Source organism: Centruroides sculpturatus, unplaced genomic scaffold, assembly GCF_000671375.1.
Source record: "Centruroides sculpturatus isolate CEXI.00-Female unplaced genomic scaffold, Cexi_2.0 scaffold347, whole genome shotgun sequence".
NCBI classification, from domain to species: domain Eukaryota; kingdom Metazoa; phylum Arthropoda; class Arachnida; order Scorpiones; family Buthidae; genus Centruroides; species Centruroides sculpturatus.
Window position 1 is genome coordinate 497111 of NW_019384871.1, and position 19040 is coordinate 516150.

The 19040-nt window shown below is 31.4% G+C and overlaps 1 protein-coding gene across 1 annotated transcript in view; it reads right to left on the reverse strand.

Moving 5' to 3' along the window:
* Window positions 1-14364, reverse strand: part of LOC111630890 — a 91970-nt gene extending 77606 nt beyond the window's left edge. The window contains exons 1-6 of the mRNA XM_023375049.1: window positions 12367-14364; window positions 7600-7724; window positions 3960-4109; window positions 2834-2942; window positions 2485-2598; window positions 2321-2419 (exon numbers count right to left, since the gene is read on the reverse strand). Of these exons, the coding sequence (XP_023230817.1) occupies window positions 2321-2419; window positions 2485-2598; window positions 2834-2942; window positions 3960-4109; window positions 7600-7724; window positions 12367-14364 (2595 nt within the window). The remainder of the gene's footprint in view (window positions 1-2320; window positions 2420-2484; window positions 2599-2833; window positions 2943-3959; window positions 4110-7599; window positions 7725-12366) is intronic.
* Between the last annotated feature and the right edge of the window lie 4676 nt (window positions 14365-19040).

The following is a 19040-nucleotide window of genomic DNA, read 5'->3' on the forward strand; positions in this document are numbered from 1 at the left end:
TTTTCCAAATTTTAATATCGACTCAAAATAATTTAAAAAGACAAATTACAATAAAACAGTTTATTATCCAACTATCAGAAATTTCACAACATGCCAAGGAAGAGAGGAAGGAGTAATTAAATAATCAAAATTATAAAGCATTTAAAAATATATATAAAAATGGGGAATATCGCACTTCTGACAATCGCAGCGAGTGTGTGGTCTAAATTTGGAGAATCCGTGCTTCTCGCATGGACAACTGTATGTGGCCAACTCACGCGTCGGAAAACCTTCTGATTTATTCGTGTACGCGCCAGACGGAAAAACAAAAAATATCGTGTATCCACAAAGCACTCCAATGAATAAATAGAATTGAAACGACACTTTGAAATGTTTTCCCGATGAAAATGAATAATAATAATAAGTTTCAATAAAAATAATAAAATGTAAATTTAATATTATTATAACGAGTTTGCTTGAATTTCATTTCTTCTGAGATCTCAGCAATGCGCGACGGGTAAGCTAGTTTCTGATAAATTCTTTCAAAGTTTCTTAACAGATTACAGAAATTAGCTTATATGTTTTAAATTATTTTAAACTTAAAATGCATCTCAATTTTCATTATCAGAAACATTAAAAACATGTTAAGTTTAAAATAATAGTGTTTTTAACAGAAAAAATTTTCGTCAGTCATTGAATTTCCAACAATCATTGAAAATTTTTATTTCTTATTATTCAGCATGTTTAATTGGCATTTGTTAACAATATACTAATTAGACACTTGGTTAAATACTTATTAATATTCACAGTAAATATTTGAACGCTTTAACTTAAGTTTGTCCAAATCTAACCCATGAGATAGATAAAGCATTTTATTTGTTTAGTTTAGAATTTACATGTACGTAGTAATTTACTTTATATTATATATTATGCTATATATACAGGTAACCCCCGTATAACATGGGAGTTACGTTCCAAAAAATTGCCGTGTTATGCGAATCCGTGTTATACAAAACAAAGAACTAGTGCGAAAAGGGGGGTTAGGTTCCAAAAATTAAAAAACGTGCTGTTAAATCCTTATTTAAAATCGGATTTATTATTCATTTTTTTTCATAGGTAAAATACTTATTTATTATTTAAGTAAACATTTTACCAGAGGATTATTCATCCTATATGATGATCTCAACATGAGCATCATCAACTGGTAACAGTTTTTGGGTGCATTCATTAATAGCAGTCGCTCTGCAACAGGAGTGCACTGCTGTTCGTAGGCATTTAGGAATGACGGCAAAAGAAAGATGGCGGCACCTGCACTATCGATAGTATCGTAATGGAGGAATCTATAATTCTAAAATGAGCTTTTAGAGGCAAAAGGAGGGTCCCAATTGTAAAATTTAACCATTAAATGGATTATTTGTTGAAAGAGCATTCAAAGTAGCCACGAAAACAACTAGAATGCTCGCGCGGAGTGATGCGGAGATATAAAAGAATGCACCCTTTACTACATTTCATGTTGTATGAGGGTTTTACCCAATTTCTGAACCATGTTAGAGTGAACCCATGCTATAAAAGCACTGTGTTATACGGGGATTTTCCCAATTCTTGAACCGTGTTAGAGTGAATCTGTGCTATAGAAGTGCCGTGTTATAAGTACAATAATTATTTACACCTGTAGTGTAAATAATTATTGATATTACAGGCACTCCTCTACTTATGAACTTAGGTTCTTGAGGTTTTGCTGTAAACTGAAATGTTTGTAAGTTGAAAACTAACCTAGAAAGTACATTTGTACACAGAATAACTATGTATTGTTAGTGTTTGATTCTTCAATGTACTTAATAGAATACATTGTGCTTCTTTACCCACTTTCTACTGCTTAGTAGCAGGTGTTTCAAATGCAGTTTTTTTCACCTAACACACTTGGTTTTATAATGTTAAGTTTAGTTTCCATGATAATAGATCCATACTCCTTGCATTTGGCTCCACTGTTAGATTTACTATTACATTTTGGATGCATTTTTGAAGCACTCATTGTAAAGGTTTATAAAATTGCAAAACTTTGATGCCACCTCATGAGTGGTGATAGAACGTCAGAATTTGTGATACAAAAAATGATGATACACATTAAATCCACATTAATTATTTACTAAAAATTTATTATTTATTACTGGCTAAAGACTGACTTCAACACCACCCCACAATGGACAAGAGAACTTCAGAATCTGTATAAAATTTAAATTTTAGATGTAGGATCAAATTGTTGTAAGTCTGAAAGTTTATAAGTAGTGGAGAGCCTCTATTTAATTTTAATAATGATTATATTAACAAATTCATTACTTACTTTTAAGGTAGAATTATTATTCCCAACAATCAAAAAGTTTCCATTTGTAGAAATAGTAATACAGTTAATTGAAAATAAATCATTCACAATTTGACCAAGCTGTTTAAACATAAAATCATTAATATTTTATAATATTTTATTATTTCAATAATAATTTATCTCACTTTTATTCCTTGATTTAATGACCAATAGAATAATTCACCATTAAATGAGCCAGAAATAATAATTTGATTATTTAAGTCAACTGCTCGAATTGAAGACGTATGACCTTTAAGGACCTAAAAAAATAATTTAAAAATTTACATTAAAAATATAATTTATATTTTTTAAATTAACATAATTCACAAAGAAAATTAAAAAAAATTTTCATTAAAAAGATTTCTGTTTATCAAATTATTAAAAACAATGATTCAATAAAATAGAAAGTTACATTTAATAAATGATTTAAATTCTGAAATATATGATAAATTCAAATTAAAATAAAATGTAAAGTATTTATTATTTTATACTTACAGCAGTTCTAGTCATTGTTATTAAATCCCATATTTTGATTTTTTTATCCCATCCTCCAGTTACAACTAATGATTTTTCTAAATGATGAGCAATGCAATTCAATGGTGATCTAAANTTGCCAATGAATGCTATGTTGGGCATTTGGGCATGCACGATCTCATAAAAGATATAAGTTTAACATGATTTCACTTAGTGATAAAATGATCTCTATAATTTTATTGTTGATTACTTTTGTTATATCATGTTTATTAGCATTAAATTTTTGATATTCCATTACCTTGCATTGAACACTTAACTACTGTATTTTTGTAACAGCAACTATTCAAATACTGCAGTTTCCCTATAATCTGACACTCATCAGTCCAACATGTTCAGAAATCCAACACACTGTACAGCAGTGCACACAAAATTTTCATGTTACCACTTGTTGCTGTATGCAACAGAGAGAGGATGATGTATATGTATATTGTCAGTCACTAGTTGAATGTTGCACATGCAGTCAGTAAAACAGTCACTATTGTGATTAATACAATAAACTAATCTGTGAACCAGACGTTTTTTACCATACAGTACATACATACAAAATCCAGTAATCCAACAATCTGTACATAATTTATGATATAAACAAATTGAGCTAATATCCTCATAATAAATAGCTAAATGAAATCATAATTGATATAATATCATATAATATGTTCAATATATGTATTCAATACAATAGAAAACAATGAGAAAATTACCAGATTTAAAACATTTTGGAATATTTTATAAAAATAAGAAGACAGCTTTTACAGGTTTCATTATATGAAAGTTTTGTCTATCATAATTCTAATGGATCTGAAGATTCTAATCAAAATGTAATTATTGCATTGAAACTTATAGTTAAATCATTTGGGTATTTATAGTTATATTTAATTGTTACTAAGTATATTCAAATGTTTTATATATCAAGAAATATATTGATGGAATAAACTTGTGCTTTTCAAAGCTTTTTATATAATTGAATATTATTTTATAACAGATTTTATGTTTATATCAATACTATAATACAAAAATTATATATATATAAATAAATATATATGTTTATTTAATTAAAAATGTAAATTTTGAACTTAAGGGTACATACTTTATATTTGTTATTGCATTTATTTCACATCCATTTAATACATTCCAAACACGTAATGTATTATCCCAACTAACAGATATTAAAAATTTTCCGCATGGACTAGAACAACAAGAACTAACACGCCGATTATGGCCTTTTAATAAATGTAATCTGTAATTATAAAAATATTAAATACTTTTAATAAATAAATATAAATACATATCTGATATAATAAAGCTTACATTGACCTCACTGACTCATTCATTAATGATATTTTGCAGTATAAGCAAATTTCTTACAAAAAAAAAAAAGGAAAATAAACAATTGAAGGAAATATTGAGCACATTACCAGAAAAATCTGAAATCTAAAAGTGTAAAATATTTAGTATGCTATGATGCATCAAAGTTAAACGCTTCATGCCTATACAAAAACAGTGTTCAAACAATTGATTTTAAGCACTTTGTCTATTTTCAAAGATACTTATTATTATTTCCATATTTTCATAGAATGACCAGCATGCCAGTCTATCTGGGGAGACTGTGAAATTAGCTATTTCTGTATGATAAAAACCAGCATGCCAATTTATCCTGGAGAATGCTAGCATGCCTGTTTAAGTGAGGTTATAGATCCCTCTCTAGAGGATGCATTATTAAAAAAAAGAAAAAATGAATGAGTTATGTCATGTAAAAAATGAATGAATTTTTATTCTAAACCTGTAAAACTTCAGTATTACATCAAAAACTATGATTATATCTTTAATTTCTTCATTTTGTCTTCTTTCTAATTAGGTAAAATACTTGTTGAATTCCAAGTGTTTTTTTTGTGTGTGTGTATTTTATTGTTATTTTATTCAAAAACATTAAAATAAACAGATTAAATTTAAGAAACTTGCTGTAATTTATCTCAGCTTACACCAATTAACATCCCTTTGTGTGAAGTTTGAGAGGAAGGTGTTAATTTTAAGGTCAGGGTAGATGGTCAGTGTAGCCCACACAGACTAACTACTACTACTACTAATATAAAATAAGCTAATAATAAGTTGTTAATTGTTTTTTTTTATTGTCTTGTAAACAAAAACTCTCTTCCTGATTTTAAGTCAGTAAAATTATAATGTTATTATTTTATTGTACTCAGAAGAATGTTTTCTTCAATGTTTAATTAACAACTAGTTTTGTTAGATCTGATGAATTTTATATTTTAGATGCAGTTTAACCAGCATGCTGGTCTCTGCCATTTTTATGTGGCATGTCAGTCATTCTGCAAAAATATGATATTAATTTTCTCCATATTAATTTAAATTACAATATCTTTTTTAATATACAAATTAAATGAGTATAAATAATATAGAAAAATATTGTTACAAAGAATTGCTTTAAATTACAAAAAAGTAGGGAAGATTGTGAATAAACATAAAACACTGCACACACACACACGCAAGATGGGAACAAAAATCTCTCCCTAGCTAAATATTTCAAAAACTAATAAGACAGTCACTGTAGATCTTTTGCCAATGAATGCTATGTTGGGCATTTGGGCATGCACTAAATGATAGTGCAAATTTCTATACCCTCTAACCATTCTATTCAAGAAGGTTGTTGTAATGTCAGTTCCTAATGATAATTATTTTTATTATTTCACTTTTTTCTTTTATTTCTTTTTGAGTTCTAATTATTTTCTAATTATTCTAATTAATCCTACTCAAATTTTTGTTTTAATTTCCATGACTCCCTGACCAACTTTGTACAAATTCCCTGACTCATGTCTCTTTCAGTATGACACATTGACAAAATAAAACAGCATTTGACTTCCTGTGTATATGTTTTGCTTCTTCAATGTTTTAATTAGTTATTTTTTCTAATTAACAGTTATATATTTTTCATAATTGCCAAATTATTAAAACTAAAAATAAAATGTTTTATTAAAAAAATTCTGTTATTAATTCTATTATTAAATGTAACCATAAATCTATATGGCTTTGAAAAAAAAACGATTACAAAAAATCAAATTATTTTGTTATGCAATCAAAATTATTAAAATGAAAAATGGTAAATAATACTATTTAAATTATTTATCATTTCGTGTACTTTGTAGATTTTTGAGAAAATTTTGTGTAAGCTTGAGAGATATTTTCAGTCATGAAAATATTCTGCATCCCTTTTCATAAGTTGTATTGCACTACATTACTTCTTTCTGCCTGCAGACTGCTACACTTAAGCATTTTGCTCAAGCATTTTGTCAGCAAAAAATCATTAAGGCAACCAATGAAGCAAATTCCCTGACTTTTCCTGACTTTTTGACAATCTTTAACAAATTCCATGACTTTCTGAACACTAATGAAAATCCCTGACTTTCCAGGTGCAAAGGAATCCTGTATTTTATGTATAAGTAGTATTGTTTATGCATGGCAACCTGTTATTTTCAAGTTTTTGAACTTATTCAACAAGCAAATAGAATGCTTGTTTTCATTTAAGCATTCTATTTGCTTGAGTTTGATTTCCTGAAGATAGCCTATCAATTACACTGAAAACATTAGACATTTTGAATAAAAAAAAATTGCTATTTTTGGTGTTGAGATGTGTAGCAAAATAGGCAACATTGTTAATTACAAAGTGGTAACACACAAAAATAACTATGTACTATTATCTTTTAGTTCATTTCAAAATATTAAGTAAGATCATGAAATAAGCTGTTAAACATGACAAATAAATGCTTCACTGCACAACACACAAAGTATAACAGTGCATCGCTATATATGGATAGTATGTTCAGTGTCACACCCAAAGGGGGCAGGGATCCTGGCATGCTCCAGAAAATTTTTTCAAAAACTTTTCCTAATTAAAATTCATTTTTTTTTATTTATATTGTGTTGTGTTTTATATTTCTAAATTACTTAAGAATTAGCAGTCACATAAACTGGGAGTTTTATTAAATTCACATTAAACATTTTTTTTTTCTGTTCAACTCAACTTTCCCAAGATTAAATTCTGAGTGTGCCACTGAGTATGTTAGCAGTGATATGGATATGCAAATAATCCAATTTATTAAATCTGACTGTTTACATTGGAAAATATCAAATACCATTAAATAAAACAACACTAATGTAATCACTATATCACTGTTGACCTAAACCTAACCACACATCCAACCATTCCACATTGTATTCATGTAATGCAATGAGGCATTTATGTCATATCTGAAAGACATTCTGTTTTTGGGATTCCACTTGATATTTCAGAATGCACTAAAAAGTAATAGTGTATAAATTTTATAATTGACAATGTTGCCCTATTTTCATAAGGAGCTAAGACTACTACAGCCCATCTAACAAAATAGCTGGAGGGAAAGAAAATTTACATCATTTCAAATTGTCTTATTAGTTCTTGAATTTATATATATATATATATATATGTGTGTGTGTGTGTGTGTGCGCATGTGCATGCATGCGAGCACTTGCATGTGCATTTGTTAAAATTCCATTCTAACTTTTCTTTGGTTTTAATTCTTTTTAAATCTTTGCTAGTATTATTATTTAAAGAATAAAGAGTCTTCAAACATCTGTCATGCAAACAGAAACAATCATCAGATTTTTCAATATTTTTTATTTAAAAATTCTGTCATTTCTAGTGTCAATATTATAAACTAAATATGATAAAAACATACCGATGGCCCTTATCAATATCCCATATACTTATTGTAGTATCAATAGAGGCAGTACAAAGTTTATTATTTCCAACAAAACACAAACAACATACTGCTTCTTTATGCCCAGTAAATGTGCGTATCACCTGAAATAAAAATCAATCATATTAAATTTCAGTTACCTTATAAATTTAAATTATATTACATAAAAAATAATGTTTTTGATGAATAATTTAGAATTTTTCAGCAATGTAACATTTTAATTTTCTAAAAAAATATTTCATAAATTTTTAAACTGAAATTAAAAATAATTAAAATCTGTAAAAGTTATTTTTCAAATTAATTTAGCTTAGATTTTAATGACTATTTAAAAATTCTTTTTTGGTTCTAGTTTCAACTTTTATCCCAACATGATATGCATATAAATTCAGTACTGTATCATAGGACATATGGATAATGTCCTCTTCACTGAAACCAAAGATATCCCTTTGAAGAGGACACAATCCATATGTCCAGTTTCAGACTTTGAGCAAGGAAAAATTGTGATAATGCAGGAAGACAAATTATCCTTCTGTAATGTCAGTATTTTGTGTTGGATGGAATGAAAACACAGTATGTGAGTATGGCATCAGTGGGTAACTTAGAAGAAGATTAGACCCACTGGTACGAGAGCTCTGGAGCTTTCCAACATCTCATGCATGTGGTAAGGAACTAAATAACCACATCATTGACCCTAGCCCAATAATGGTGATCTGTTATATGTCAATGGTTGTCTCTATATGCACTGTTTGATGCTGTTGACAGTAGCAGGGCTACCTCATTTGCTGTCCATTGCTTCAACTACCATTGATTCTTGACCACTAATATCTATTACTGCAATGATGCCAAGAATATCACCACAGCAAGATGAGTGTTATCTTATATATTTTCAAATAAATCCTAGTTTAGTTTATTGCATCAAGATGAACAGATCTATGTAAGAAGGCATTGTGGTAAAAGACTCCTGAAGGTATGCATTTTACATCATCATACAGGCCTAGTATAAGTTATGATGTGTGGTGGCATCAGGTTCTACCCTCATTCCTGCCTCATATGCATTGCTGGTACATCAACGAGATACTGAAAGCTGAGGTTGTACTTCATTTGCAGTACAACTACAGATTCCCATATTTCAAAAGGACATTATCTGACCATGGGCTATGAAGAGCTTGTATGGTGTCCCAGGGTAGAGTGAACCCCTTTTGTATTTATTTAATAAATGAAACATGTAGAATGTTTCTTTATTAATAAAAAGTAGTTTTAAAAATTTTAATTTTTGTTAATAGAAATAACATTAATTTATATGGATACAAAGACTACTACAAGTTTTTAAGTTTTCTCTGGGCCCAAGAAAATTCCCAACTTCCCTCTCTCAACAGCCCTACCTGAACAAATGTGACAAAATGTCTACAGTTTTTGGATAACCATTATGTATAAGATTTCAGCATTTCTTTCCAGCATGTATGTACAGTACATTCACTTGCTTTTGTCCTTAACTGAGAATATCAGAGACATGATGCACAGTGATTCCTCTAAAAATTCAAAAAAAATTTTGCATCATTATGCTATTTTGAATTTATATCACAACATCATAATCTTCCATCTATCTGTTATTCCATGCAAATGGCCAACATTCACAGGAACATTTCACAAAGATGAATGTGTCACATTGCCTGTTATTTTCATAATTTGTGAGGTTTGACAGAATAGAGTTAATTACATTCTATTGACACTCACAAATCTGAGAAATATTTTTACACTTTGTGTTTACTGAAAAATTTCTTTTCTATAATAGCTATTGTTTTCAAACTTTGCACTAGCAAATAGATTCTACTGTTGTTCTAACTTTTACAAGAATACATAAAATTATTATTTTTTTATCAACATGTTTGATTATAAAAATTAATATTATTCAATTACATTTTTCCACCAAAATTTCTTAAGTTAATAAAATTTTTTATCAATTTGAAACCATGTCATGTTCTATTTCTATTGTTTATCCAACACAATGTAGTGCAACTTAACAATCACTTGGCTTTCTTTCACCTTTATTCTAGTTCAGTGTTTCTCAATGGGGACAATATCGCCCCCATGTGGACGTTTTTCCATATTCAGGGGCGATTAGTAACAATTTATATTTTGGGGGCGAAAAACAATTTTCTGGGCAATATAGTAAAATATTATATTAAGAATAATTAGATATTTTATTCATTATATTTTACAATAATTAAACAAACAACATTATACAAATCACTACGCTATTCAATGCAGTACAAATTTGGCGTAAGCCTTGGCCCTCGGCATCGGAATTTTGTAGTGAATGGGGCGATACTACATAACAGTTTTATTGAAGGGGCGACGATTCGTTAGAGGTTGAGAAACACTGTTCTAGTTGATATGTGCTTACATCTCGCATTTTGGGCTAAATATGCCCCTCTTCAGTCAACTAAAATTATTAAAAACAAAAGCAAAAAATAGTTTTAACATACAATATTTAAAAAACTTCTTACACTGTTTAAATAAGATACAGACAAATTAATTAACTCACCAGCATACCTGGATATTATTGGTTTGGCAATCTGAACAAGGTTTTACATACATACAACATGCACTCGACCTACAAACATATTCTGGCATGTCTGTTTTTGCAAAATATATCCTTATTTGTGTTGTTAACTATTACATTATATTATTTCACAGATTAATCAAGGTATGTTAATGACAGATAGGTGAAATAATATAATGTAATAGTTAACAACACAAATAACGGTATATTTTGCAAAAACAGACATGCCAGAATATGTATGTAGGTCGAGTGTTTGATGTATTGTTGTATGTACGTAAAACCTTGTTCAGATTGCCAAACCATTAATATCCAGGTATGCTGATGAGTTAATTAATTTGTCTGTATCTTTTTTAAACAGTGTAAGAGGTTTTTTAAAGTATTGTATGTTAAAACTATTTTTTGTTTTTGTTTTTATTAATTTTAGTTGACTGAAAAGGGGTGTATTTAGCTCAAAACACAAGATGTAAGTGCGTATCAACTAGAATAAAGGTGAAAGAAAGCCAAGTGATCGTTAAGTTGCACTACATCGTGCTGGATAAACAAGAATAAAATTTTATGAAATGTATTTAAAGATATCTGGGAATCTATCAGCAAAAATAAATTTTTGATTGCTTTCTTATAATTTTTACAAATTGCATTTAAATCATACTTAGTCAATCAGAAAATTGTACTCAAAGAATTTGTTTTACATAAATATATGCAGTGGACATCTACAATATAAGTGACAAATTGTAACATAAATTTATTTCTGTTGATATCAATAAGAATGAAATTTATAAAAGTTATAAGGCAAAATTGAGACAATGTCCTATGTGCCAGGTTATAGACTGCCTGGCATATACAGTACTTTATGCCAGGGAAAGTAGTCTTCTTTGCATATTTCACATATATTCCAGAAAGTACTTGTATACTTGCAATTTTATGACTAACAAAAATGAAACTGAAACTTTGTTTTTCATTTTCTCTTGTTTTCTTTTTTTTTTCTTTTTTTTACAAAATATTTTGATTTTATTCTTTAGGAAGCTTTGCAATATTATCATATAATCTTGTAGCAGGTTAATATTTTGGTGCTAATTAGTAGTTTTTATTTATACTGGATGAAACTGCTAATGTTTAGTTTTTCACTACAGTGGAATCCTGTTTATCTGGATTATAAAACATAATCCCTGTCTCAGAAGTATGAAAGATAGAAATAGGAAAACCTATAAATGTAAAAAAGCAAAGAATTCCTAAGTATATTCTTGCCTGAGTGTAGCATTGCAGCTTACAAGAATAGGCTTGTTTTCTATGAATCAGCAAATGATGTTCATTATTATGCATTCTGTGGGAGTATTCTTTGAGTTTACTTAATATCTTGTTGAGTCTCTTCTAATCTTTTAAAATTTTCAGTTATAAAAAATTGCTACTTTCTTGTTGAATAAAAATGTTGTGCTTCTCACAACAGTCAATGTGTTAATAAATTTATCATTTGTAACCTCACAAGTTATTAGTCACTCAACACCCATTGCTATTATTGTTTTGATGAGTTTAAGTCACCTTCAATCTTTTATGAAGTAAATACCAAATCTGAAAATGACATCTAAAAGAAATAGTGGTTGTTATGATGGAAAAGAAATTAAGAACACAAAAGTAAATATATATATACTGTGTTATTTACAACATTAATGAATTTTCTGGATTATCAAATATTTGGTCATCTGGATTGGGCTGGGTCCCATTTGAGCTGGATAAACAGGGTTCCACTGTACTATAAAAAGATTAAGATGAATCTATAAATCACATAATGTTTTAAAATACTTGCATATGAATAACTTGTTTGGTTTATTGCATCTATTTCAGATAGGTACAAAAGCCTCTAGAATAAATCTAATTGACTGGAAAATTATATTTCCAATGGAAATCATATTATAAGGTTTTTCTTATTTATATCTGATTAAAGCCAANTTATGTCTCTGGCAATTAGGGCATTCTCTTATAACCTCCTCCACTACCCGTTTTACATTTTTTATGAAGTAACTCCTCTCAATAATTTTTAAGGTCTTCATCACTCCCCAATGCCCCATAAGCTGGTTTTCGTGGATCGCCTTAACAAGTTTCTTAGCTAGATTCTCCCCTACACACACTCTATTAACACAACTATTCCTAGCTTTCCAATAAAAGCTTTTATATAAACAGTTGTTTACTAAGGTATAACCTTGAAAATTATTTCCCGAATTACTTCCACGGGAAATGTCTCTTTTGATGGGCCCGAACAGGCTATCACCATCTTGCAATTCAATTATTTCTCCTTCCATGGGGATCCTTGTGGTACTATAATCGATTTCAAATTGATTCACCCCATTGATGCTACGTGAGAGGAAATTTGCAACCTTGTTATCAGCACCCCTTACATGGCTGACCTCGATATCATAGTCAGCCAGTTCCATCACCCATCTTGTAAGACGTCGACTGCCGTTATTGATAGTTCTCAAAAATCTCAAGTGTTTATGGTCAGACAGGATTATGGTTCTTCTCCCCAAAATGAGATGCTTAAAGTGTCTCAGAGATAACAAAATCACTAGGCATTCCTTCTCTATTGTTGAGTAATTGCACTCAGCCCCCTTGAACTTCCTACTGTAAAAACCAATTGGGACGAGGCTATCACCAACCATTTGTTCTAAAACAGCTGCTGCAGCTTGGTCTGAAGCGTCAGTGTGGAGGAAGAAATCCTTATTGAAGTCAGGGTGGGCCAATACTGGGGGATTTGCTATGGCCTGCCTTAACGTATCCCAACTCTCTTGACAACGTGCATCCCAACAGAATCTTTTTCCCTTCTTGGTTAGCTCAGTGAGAGGGGACGCTATTTCAGAAAATGACGGAATGAAAGTGCGGAAGAATCCTACCATTCCCAGATAACTACGTACTTCCTTGATGTTAGTGGGTGGTCTAATTTTTTTTATCGCACTCACATTTTCAGGGTCGGGCCTAATACCTTCCGCGTCGATAATATGTCCTAAGTATCTAACCTTCTTAGCTAAGAGCTGGCACTTTTTTGGATTCAATCGTAAACCTTCATCCCTTAGGGTGACGATTACTTCTTCCAGTAATTTCAAATGATCATCGAGATTTCTTGAAAACAATACAATGTCATCTTGGAACACGTGGCAACTACACCCGATAAACCTTGCAAGCACCTTCGTCATCATATACTGAAAAAAACGACCACTGTTCTTACCTCCTTGAGGCATCCTGCATAACTGATATTTCCCCCATGGCGTGGAAAATGCAAATATATGTCTTACTTTTGGATCAAGAGGGACTTGGAAATAGCCAGCTTTCAAATCAAGGACAGAGAAGTAGCGATTTCCTTCAAGTTGAGCCAAAATATCGTCAATTCTTGCCATGGGGAAAATTTGTGGCTCGGTTATTTTGTTGACCTTGCGCAGGTCTAAAGTGAGCCTGATCTCACCAGAGTCCTTGGGTACCACATGTATAGGGGAGTTCCAGGATGACACACTTTCCTCACAAATTCCAGCTTCAATGAGTTCACTAACCTTACGCTTAAGCGCTGGCAAGTAACTATAAGGAATACGATATTGTCTGGTGTTAATAGGCTGATCAGAGATTAGTTTTACGCTGTGAACATAGTTACGTGAGCCAGAGACGTTCCTTATAGACTTAGCAACTACAGTGGGGTATTTCTTCAGCACACTTAATACGCCTTCCTTAACACACTTCTCAAGATGGTCCAGGTCCCATATATGTTCACCATCGTCTGCCCCTTTATTTATGCTTGTATTAAAGTCGCGATTTATGTCTAATCGCCCAGAACCAATTCCAATTTGTATTTGCGTCAGCAAGGTTGGATAACTGGTAATAATGTCCATCCCTATAATTAACTCATAAGTAGTTCCCGCAGAAAATTTCATTCTGGGAATTTCTAATTCTGGCATATCATCATTTATTGTAACTAACATTGACTCATTACTACAGATGACTGTCCCTGATATACCGCTTATGAACGCTTCCCTCTCAATTACAGAGTTCTCATTCTTAGCCTTTACCCAGTCCACCAACTCATCTCTTGCTACAGACCTTTCGGCACCACTGTCGAGTAACCCTTTCATTTCCCGTCCCAATATGCTTATTGTCACAACAGGGAGCCCCCGTTCCGTAAGGCTCACATTGTTAGTCAGAGTCATAATCACACTACGGCCATTTGCCTGACCTTCCAAACGACCGTTTTTTAGTTTAAAGGTCTTTGCCTTGTGCAAAATTTTGCCAAGTGACCTACATTCCCGCAAATGAAACATCTTCTCCTCTCAACCCGGTCGTTTCTCTGACTCTGGCTCTCCTTAACTAGCTCACACATCGATTTGAACGACTCACTTAGTTGGTCGACCTTCTGTTCCAGTTTGTCTAACTTAGATTTCTGTTCGACCTGGCTAGGTTCCTGGTTTACAGTTACACCCACTTCACTGACGAGGCTTCGCTTACTACAAACGAGCTCTACCTCTTCCTCAGCCTCGGCTAACTCAATTGCTTCCTCTCAAGTTTGTGGGTGCCTCTGCATAACCGATTTCCTTAATTCGGGCAATAACCCTTTTATAAAACTCTCCTTAACCACATCATCCTGAAGTAAATCCAATTTGGTGTTGCGGATTGCAGCCTTCGAAAATAGGGAATTCACACGGATTGCATAATTACATACCATTTCTTCACATTTTTGGGCTACGTTTAATAATAGGCTAAGGTGATTCTGAGCCCTTTCTTTTCGACTAAAACATTTTATGAGGGCTCCCTTAAAGCGGGAATAGTCATTCACTCCCTGTTCCTTCAAGTCGAAGAAGATTGACAATGGCTCACCCTTTAAGCGAGCCTGTAATACGGAGATTTTTACCGAATCTTCCCATTTCGCCAGTTCGGCCACGTTCTCCAGAGTCATAAAAAATCTATGAATCTCAAGGGCATCCGTAGATACATTGGCGAAATAGGGGATCATCCCCATGAAGCCGGTGATAATGGGTACGCTCCCGGACTCTGTCGTGGTGGCCATATTAGATCCGCTCGAGGCTTGTTCTTCCATTACAATTAAGTACTAATTATAATTACACAATTACACTAACAAACAATTCTCCAATGGCGAATAACTATCACGTACAGTACACGTGCGCTATGAACCTCAGTAACAGTGCGTGTCTTCACANACTAAATTTTTTCAAAATTTTTTAAAGTTTTTAAATCACAGCCTTCATATCTTTTATCTAAAACTAGATCAGAGCTGTCTAGCAAAGATAATAAACACACTCAAATATCTTACATACTCTTATAAAATTCTAGTACAAATAATAATGGCATTACATTTACACAGTCCTTTTAATCCTAAAGTTATGTAAATCCAATTCTCTCTCCCTGTTTATCAGCTAAATCCCATCGACCTATTACATATTGGTTTTATCTAAAAGGCACTTCCATGCTGATGACAAGTTTTCTAAATCTTTACAATTAATAATCATGCTTTCTAAACTCTTCATAGATCCACAATTCTCTGAATATTCTATATTCTCCCTATCTCTAATTTCTTTAAAATTCTGGCTTCACTCCAATCTATTGTAGTACCGTAGCGTACCGAAATACGTTAGCGTGGAGATTAAGAATAGAAAAGACAGCACAAATTGACAAAACAATGAACATATTTAATTTCACGAACATACACATCTGAGGTTCACACACGATTTTTGTTTCGTGATGGGGCTCTCGTCACCCCTTTGATCAGTTTCAAGTTAAACTCCAATTTTTATTTGAACTAATCTTCAATTTTTGAAATATAACTATATTTTCTGCTTTATTATCTCTAATGATGTAGAAATTACATCTTTTATGCCACTTCAACATGTTGTTTGACATTGATATATTGTATGACATTGCTNCCGAAATACGTTAGCGTGGAGATTAAGAATAGAAAAGACAGCACAAATTGACAAAACAATGAACATATTTAATTTCACGAACATACACATCTGAGGTTCACACACGATTTTTGTTTCGTGATGGGGCTCTCGTCACCCCTTTGATCCGGACACAAGAATATGACGGAGTGATCTAACATAAAATCCCGATGCGACAATTAGGAATCGCTGCAATCACACATGAATTGCCCGACGCGACAATTAGGCTTAATTCTTTATAACTTGATAATTGGACTGTTCTTACATGGCAGATGATCTTGATACATGCTGAAAGTCTCTCCTTTAGTACACGATTGTCCTCCTTCCACGTGGTCCTTTCTTCTTTGTTCTTCACCTTCCTTCCTCTGCCAACGACCCGACACGAACCCAGGTGAAACGAAGAAAAAAGTCCGCTAAGCACGTGGTCTTTCCTTTTTATAACCCGCGCCATGTCCTGACGAGGGAACATATGTCATGGCAGGGGAGCCAATCACAGGCTCGCACTACCACACCTCAAGAAGTGGTACGAACTTTACAAAAACAGTCTACAATTACCAATGCGCGACAAAATACAGTATATAGATACACATATATTTAATGATGACATACAAACATTTAGTGGAAAACACTACACTATCTTAACATATTACTTAAATCTCTCTTGATTCAAGTAAATTAAGCACAGATTTATACACCTACAACATTAAAATGATTAAAATAAAAATATGTTGTGTGTGAGCAGTTTTGTTTTTTATACAGTGATAAAACCTTTCAAACTTGCAATTTCTAAAAGATCATTACAAAATCAAACAGATAAAAATTTTGGTTACTTTAGCAACAAACACAAAATAACATATTTTATAAACTTTTTGTAATAAACTCAGCATCATGATAATTCTTTCTGTGTTCTTTCAAACTAATCTTTAGCATTCACATGGTAGATGCCATATACAGCATCTATTTTCCTTTGTACATCAGAACCATATAACTCCTTTTCTAATTTGTTTTCTCTCTCATCATCATTCCTCAAAAGATCAAAAGAATACACTTCCTCTGATATATGATTCTCTTTTTTTTTTTTAGCCCCCTCCAATCAGCTATATAATGTAAAAGTAACTACCTATCATTTTTTCTATAAGTTCTCTTTGGCCTCCTTTCCTCAATCTTCAATACCAGTCTCCCAAATTCTCTCTTTCCTATGTTGCAAAGCTAAATCTTTTAAAAATTGCAATCCTTCATCTAAATTTAAATATTTAAATTCTATGCTATGTAAACTTTTAAAACTTTTCTTATTGTAAATATTAATCTTAGACATAGCTTTACTCTTTCTCATCCAGACATCAAAAAGTACATTCTTCTTATTTTTTCTTCAAATTTAAAACTATATTCTGTCTAGGAAAATCTCAATAAATACATCTATTTTATTCGTCTCTTTCCATATCACTAATAAATCATTCACATATCTACCAATAAATTTTATATTAACAGTTAATAGTTTTGGGATAGGTTTATCTCCAAATCCAGTCCATGATTCTCTTTTCAACTTCTCTATCAACCATTTCAGCAATGATCCAAGTTCAGCAATTTATTGCAGAACTTACTGAAATCATTCTTTTCACCTAAAGGCATTTCAAATAAAATAATTTTTCTTTTAGAAAGAGAGAGAGAGTAAAGCAGTAGTTATTATGCATAATAACTACTGCTTTACAGAATATAGTTAATTTATACTGTGTACTTTGAAGTGCAATATCTTAAGCACATAATAATGAAGTAATGCACTATCTAACAGTTATAATTTCAGAATGTGCTGATAATTGTATAATAAATAAAATATAAAAATTGAAATGTATGTGGGAAATGATCAAAATTCTAACTTTGAAATACAGATACTTTTTAATTTTTTGAATAAATGAGATAAATGCAGAAACAAAATTCAGAGCCACAACTTATTCTAAAACTACTTTTGTCTAACAAATAAATTACATTTATCTGTTACCAGAAAATCTGTAAGTCTAATAATCCTTAGAAATATTAAATTATTTTGTATAAATGAAGGGCTCAAGGAAAGAATGATCAAAGTTCACTTTTACTAAAAACTGGCAATTTTAATTTAAAAATTTGACAACTCTCCAAGCTGAAAGTAGACATAGCAATGAAATTTTTCACATTGTAATAAATGATTTAAACCTTCCTAAGCCGAAAACCTGGATGAAAGTCATACAATAAAAAAAAGTACTTATTCAACTCTTAATCATCATGAACATCATGAGATTGCAGCAAATTGTCATAGTATTCTTTGTGTTCAGCTGGCATAAATTGCTTTAAACCTTGCAAATTGATCCATTTTGCCAAGAAATACTTTCATCCAGCCTTATGGCACATAAACAGTTGAGTTTTGGTTTACTAAAATGAAATCCTTATTGCATTCCACGTAAATATGCCCTCTTATGAGAAATGTGACATATACTTTCCAGTCAATTTGACCTTGTTACATAATAATGCAATGCCCTCAACACTGTATAATTTCTATTTTGCCCTCTGAAAGCATCACAAAAAAATTACAAATTTTTTGTTATTGTCAGATTGTTGTTGGAAAAACTGTTGGTGCTTACATGTGTGAGTCAATTTGGTTTGTTAGGGAAATCTAGCTTAGACAAAACAATTTTCCTCTCCCTTTGTCTCACCCCTGCAAGTTTATGACTTGCCATTATGTGTGGAACTTCGCCTGCTAGATGTATGTCTTATTCATGTATTAGTTTTTAGATCAAAAGAAGTTGTCTCAATTATAAATGTTCATTGTCTATTCATCTCTTTAATGACTCCTAAATTTTAACAAAAACAATCATATAGATTTTGATTGTTCTTTCAACAACCACATTTTCTTTACATTGCTCTGGAGAGTATTACAATTGTTTTTTCACTAAACTGAC